At 48.1% G+C, this 5,000-nt stretch overlaps 1 protein-coding gene across 1 annotated transcript in view; it reads left to right on the forward strand.

The window, feature by feature from the left end:
• Positions 1-1,025: 1,025 nt before the first annotated feature.
• The window catches only part of LOC102493520 (butyrophilin subfamily 3 member A3-like), a 10,994-nt gene continuing 7,019 nt past the window's right edge, over positions 1,026-5,000 (forward strand). The window contains 2 exon segments of the mRNA XM_014582858.2: positions 1,026-1,337; positions 1,340-1,562. Of these exon segments, the coding sequence (XP_014438344.2) occupies positions 1,026-1,337; positions 1,340-1,562 (535 nt within the window).

Consider the following 5,000-nt stretch of genomic DNA (forward strand, 5'->3'; position numbering starts at 1 on the left):
CCTGGTTTGGTCCTTGGCTGTGCCTGGCTGGGGTGTGGGGGAGCAGCAGAGAGAGAGAAGCAAATGCTGGCTGGAATAGACAGGCAGGGGAGGAAAGCAGGAGTTGGGGTTAGAGAGGTCGTGGGGGTTAACCTGGTCGGGCCTCTGGGCACAGGAGGGTGTTGAACAGATCGGGGATGTGGATGAGCTCGTCTACGATCAAAGGATCACAGACGTGGTGGCGGGGAGAGGACAGGCGGGGAGGCTCGTGTAGCCCTTATTTAATTTATTGTTGTTTAAATTTTTGATATAGAGCACATGTGCCCAGAAGAGAGAGAAAGAGAGACAGAGAGAGGGAGAGAGAGAGATAAAGTGAAAAGATAAGCTGCCAGGTCCAAGAGTTGAACCACAGTTGGCCATTGGCCATGTGGGATCCTGCTGGCCCCAGGATCTAGGCTTTTACTTATTTATTTATTTGTATTATTAATTTATTATTATTATTATTATTATTTTAGGTTGGCTATCAGGCATGTGTTCTAGCCAGAGAGAGACAGAGAGAGAGAAAGTGAGAAAACAAGCCACAAGTCTGGGACTCAAACTGTGGTCAGGCATGTGGGAATCCAGCGCCTCAACCACCATGCCACCTACTGGCCCCTGCATCTAGGTTTTAAGTGCACATATAATTCAGTGGAGGAGACAAATATGGACAGAAAAAATAAACTTAGAAGTGGGTGTGCGGAATTTCCTGAGTGTGGCTGACCGAGGCCACAGGTATGCAGGATTTCCTGGAGGCCAGGCCAGGTTAGAGCCTTGATTCTCAGAGAATCACCTGGGTCAACAGCATCGCCTTCCTTGGGATCCCCTTAGAAATGCACATTCTTGACCAACCTAACCAGCAGCTCTGGGGCTGAGGCTCAGCATCTGTTTTACAAGGTCCTGTGAGTACAAGCTCAGTGCGAGACCTCTGGGTTAGAGTCCTTCATGGAAGGGCTTGGGGCTAGGGGCATAGGTCACTGAGGGAGTCTCACACATCATTTTTGGGCCCCATGACTGTGGTCAGAAGATCTCACCAGGGTCAGCATCAGCACTGCTCAGTCCAGCAAGTTGTGTGGGGTCCTGTCAGCCAGCATCTGCCCCCAGCCTGCCTGGCCTCCCCACCTGTAGTGTGTGTTCATCTCGTGGCCTGTGTCTCACAGCTTCTCACTCCCATGTCTGTGTCCACAGATGAGTTCGTGGTCGAGGGCCCCTCGGACCCTGTTGTGGCAGTGCTGGGTGCTGATGCCACACTGCCCTGCTTCCTGTTCCCACCCATGAGTGCAGTGACTATGGAACAGCGGGGGTTCCGCACCGAGTTCTCGGCAGTGGTGCAGAAGTGGTGCTCAGCTTTTGGGACCAACAGGAGCAGAAGGAGGAGCAGATGGCCCAGTACGCAGGGCGGGCCTCGCTGGTGAGGGACCTCCTTACCCAGGGGGAGGCTGCTGTGCGCATCCACAATGTCCGGGTTTCCGACAACGGGCTGTACACCTGCTCCTTTAGCAAGGGAGGCTTCTACGAGGCAGCCAACTTGGAACTGAAGGTGGCAGGTGGGTGACTTGATTTATATTCTAGAGTCTTGAGCACTGGATTTGGGAAGAACCTCAAATTAAGGGACATCCAACTCAGATCATTAATTTCTACTTGAGGAAAATGAGGCTCATTCATTTTATCACTTTATCGATATAAATATGTAGAATCACTAATTAAAGGGATTTCAAAAAGTTCAGGAAAATAGAATTAAAGCATGATTTTGTTTTGGTGCAAAAATAATTGAAATCCATGTATAGTGTTTATCTTTTTAATTGTTGAAGGGTGTGTGTGCTTGCCAGAGAGAGACGGAGAGACAGAGAAAGAGTAAGCACACCTCCCCACCCCCGCCATGTGGTGTGGTCACGCTGCAATCTCTTCTTCATTTCTCCATCCTGTCAGGATTTGGGGCACATCTATACATGAGTCTGGAGTGTTTTTTAAGTTGCTGAGGCCCGAATTCACACTGTGGTCATTCATGTGGAATCCTGCTCCCTTAAGCACTGGGCTACAGGGCCAGCCACATAGTTCTTTTCTTTTATTATATTAAATGATGTGCTGCTTTTATAAAAAATTAAAGATTTCCTATTTTATTCATCATTATTATTCTTACTGTTTAAAGTTTTCTAGAAGGCATATATGCTTTCTAGAAAGAGACAGAGAGAAAGAGAGGGAGAAAGTGAGAAACCAAGCAACCAGGTCTGGATGGATCTGGAACTACAGTCAGCCTTGGGAGAGTCCAGTGCCCCAGCCACCACAATACCACTGCCCCCATAATAATTTTCATAGTGCATATTTTTCATGAATTATTTGAAGATCCTCCTGTATGGACCAGTCATTGTTCTGGCACCTGGGATACAGCAGGAAGCAAATAAAGATCCTTGACTGTGGACGTTATGTTCTAGAGGCAGAGGTAGAAAGTCACAGTAAGTAAGTAGGGTGTGGACGATGCAGGAGGGAGACGAGAGCTTAGGACGGAAGACCAGGTAGGACAGGGAAGGGTCGGGGTGTGGTGGGGTGTGGGGAGGGTCAGTTACTCAGGGCCTCACTGAGCATCTGAACCAGGCTCCCAGGAAGGAGATGTTCAGCCGACAGCATCCCCGAGGGCCCAGAGCTCCTCACAGGGAGCACCCAGTGTGACGTCCCCGAGGTGGAGCACGGCTGGGGGTTCTGGGCACATTGGGGGCCCCTGTGGTTGGTGAGAGCAGTGAGGGGAGGGCAGGGAGAGGGGACGTCACTGGAGTAACGAGGCCTTCCTGGCACAGGGTACACTGAGGAGGGACTGAGTGACACCCCCGTGACAGTCAGGAAAGGTCACTGGGAGGAGACCCTCAGCTGGCACAGGGCTCACCAGGGATCTCCTGTGAGAAGGCCCGGAGACAGCGTGATGGTCGTGGCTCTTCCCAGGGAGCCAGATAGACCTGGGGCTGTAGTGTGCGGATCCCCAGGGGCACAGGCACAGAGTCTGGGAGGAGGGAGAGAGAAGGCTGGAGAAGAGGGCGGAGGCCAGATCGGGAAGGCGCTGTGTGCTGTGGTCGGGAGTTTGGGTGCAGAGCTGAGGAGACGTGGGCAGGGCGGGCTGGGAGTGCTAGGGTGAGTGGAGGGTGAACAGGAGGGGGGATGGAGCCTGACTATGAGGGGGAGAGGATGCCTCGCTGACCTCAGTCTGTGGTAGTGGGGCAGGAGAGTAGGGGACATCAGAGTTTTAGAAATTAGAATGAACCGAGTACTTAGATGTGAGGACACAGGGAGTTCAGAGGAGAAAAGGGGACTGAGGAGGCTTTCAGGGTTTTGCCTTAGCTGTTTGCTATCCCTGTATTGCTAATTACATGTGTTACCTATTTCCATAAGATTGGCCTGTAACAAATGACATAAAATGTTGGTGGCATACAGCAACAGAAATGTATTAAATTCAGGCACTAAGGACGTCCAGCCACTTTGGTTGGGCCTTGGATACACTCAACTGGGCTGACTCATATGTCTTTGGTCACGTTTGAGGGAACACAGTTAAAAACACAATCTTTTACCACTCCAGAAATCCTCGCCACAATGATAGTAGAGAATGAAAATACTTTTATATTTAAGAAGTGTCAGGACCAGCAGTTGGCATAACAGCTATGTAGCTGGACCCTCATATAGTCTATTGCGGTTCGAGTCCTGGACCTGGTGGCTTAAACTCATGCCAGGCTCACGTGTGTGCGTACCCAAGATCCAGAGAAGAGAATGGAGGAGAAGAGATTGCGGCGTGGCCATCCCTTGGGGAAGGGGGGGGTGATTTCTCGCTTTCTGTCTCTCTGTCTCTTTTTGTCTCTCCAGCGAGTGCACACGCCCTATAGCAAAAACCTCTCAAAACAAAACAAAAACAAAAACAAAACTCTAAAAGTATCAAACCAGCATGTGATACACATCACAGGCATTTTTTTTTTAAGCAAAAAAATGAAAAAGACAAAAGGAAATCTCATCTTTTTTATAGCCAAGTTCCTATAACCCATTATATTGGGTCATCGGAAAAGTCATGATGCATTTTTTTGTATAGAAAAACATAGAAGAAGGAGGTGAGGGCTCTGCTGGGTTGGGGGCACAATTCCACGTTCTCTTGCAGCCCATTGAAACCACTGGTGGGTGCTGGCTGCAAAGACAAGACTTAAAGCCTATCTTGGGTAGAGAATATTTAATCATTTAGCTAAAAATGTTATTTTTCATGTGTAATGGATGTGGTGTATCAGTGAAGAAAACACAAGTGGAAAAGCATGTATTTGCCGAAACCGTGAATGCCTTTCTTGCATGGACTGTGGTAAAGATTTCTGGGGCGATGACTATAAAAACCATGTGAAATGCCTAAGTGAAAATCAGAAATATGCTGGCGAAGGCTATGAGGGTAAAACCTACAAAAGTGATGTTGAACAGCAGGCACGGATTCAGAAAATTAGTGAATTAATAAGAGACCCAATGTCAGCCCCAAAGTGTGAAAATTTTAAGAGCAAATTAGTGCTTTTGACAATGTTCCCAGGAAAAAGGCAAAATTTCAGAATTGGAAGAATTTTTTTTTAAGAATTACTTATTTAATTTTAGTTATCATTATTATTATTTTTAATTTGACCAGAGAGAGAGGGAAAGTGAGAAATCAAGCCACTAGGTACAAGACTTGAACTGCAGTCAGCCATGTGGGAGTCCACCACACCACCTGCTGGCCCCATGAAGAACAGTTCTAAAGTTCAACAAGCCAATGTGTTTTCTTTCTTTCTTTTCAATTTGTTAGAGGGCATGTTTACTTGCCAGAGAGAGACAAAGAGACAGAGATGGAGGGAGAGGGAGACATGTAGATGGGCCTGGCATGTTTTTCCAGCCGCTAGGTCTGGGACTTGAACCATATTGTGGGATCCACCTCCCTTCACTATCAGGCCATGGGCGGGCCCTATAAACACGTTTTCAAGATACATAATACCTGGTCGTCAAGT

The sequence above is a fragment of the Tupaia chinensis genome, unplaced genomic scaffold (genome assembly GCF_000334495.1).
Source record: "Tupaia chinensis unplaced genomic scaffold, TupChi_1.0 Scaffold143874_1, whole genome shotgun sequence".
In the NCBI taxonomy this organism is placed as follows: domain Eukaryota; kingdom Metazoa; phylum Chordata; class Mammalia; order Scandentia; family Tupaiidae; genus Tupaia; species Tupaia belangeri.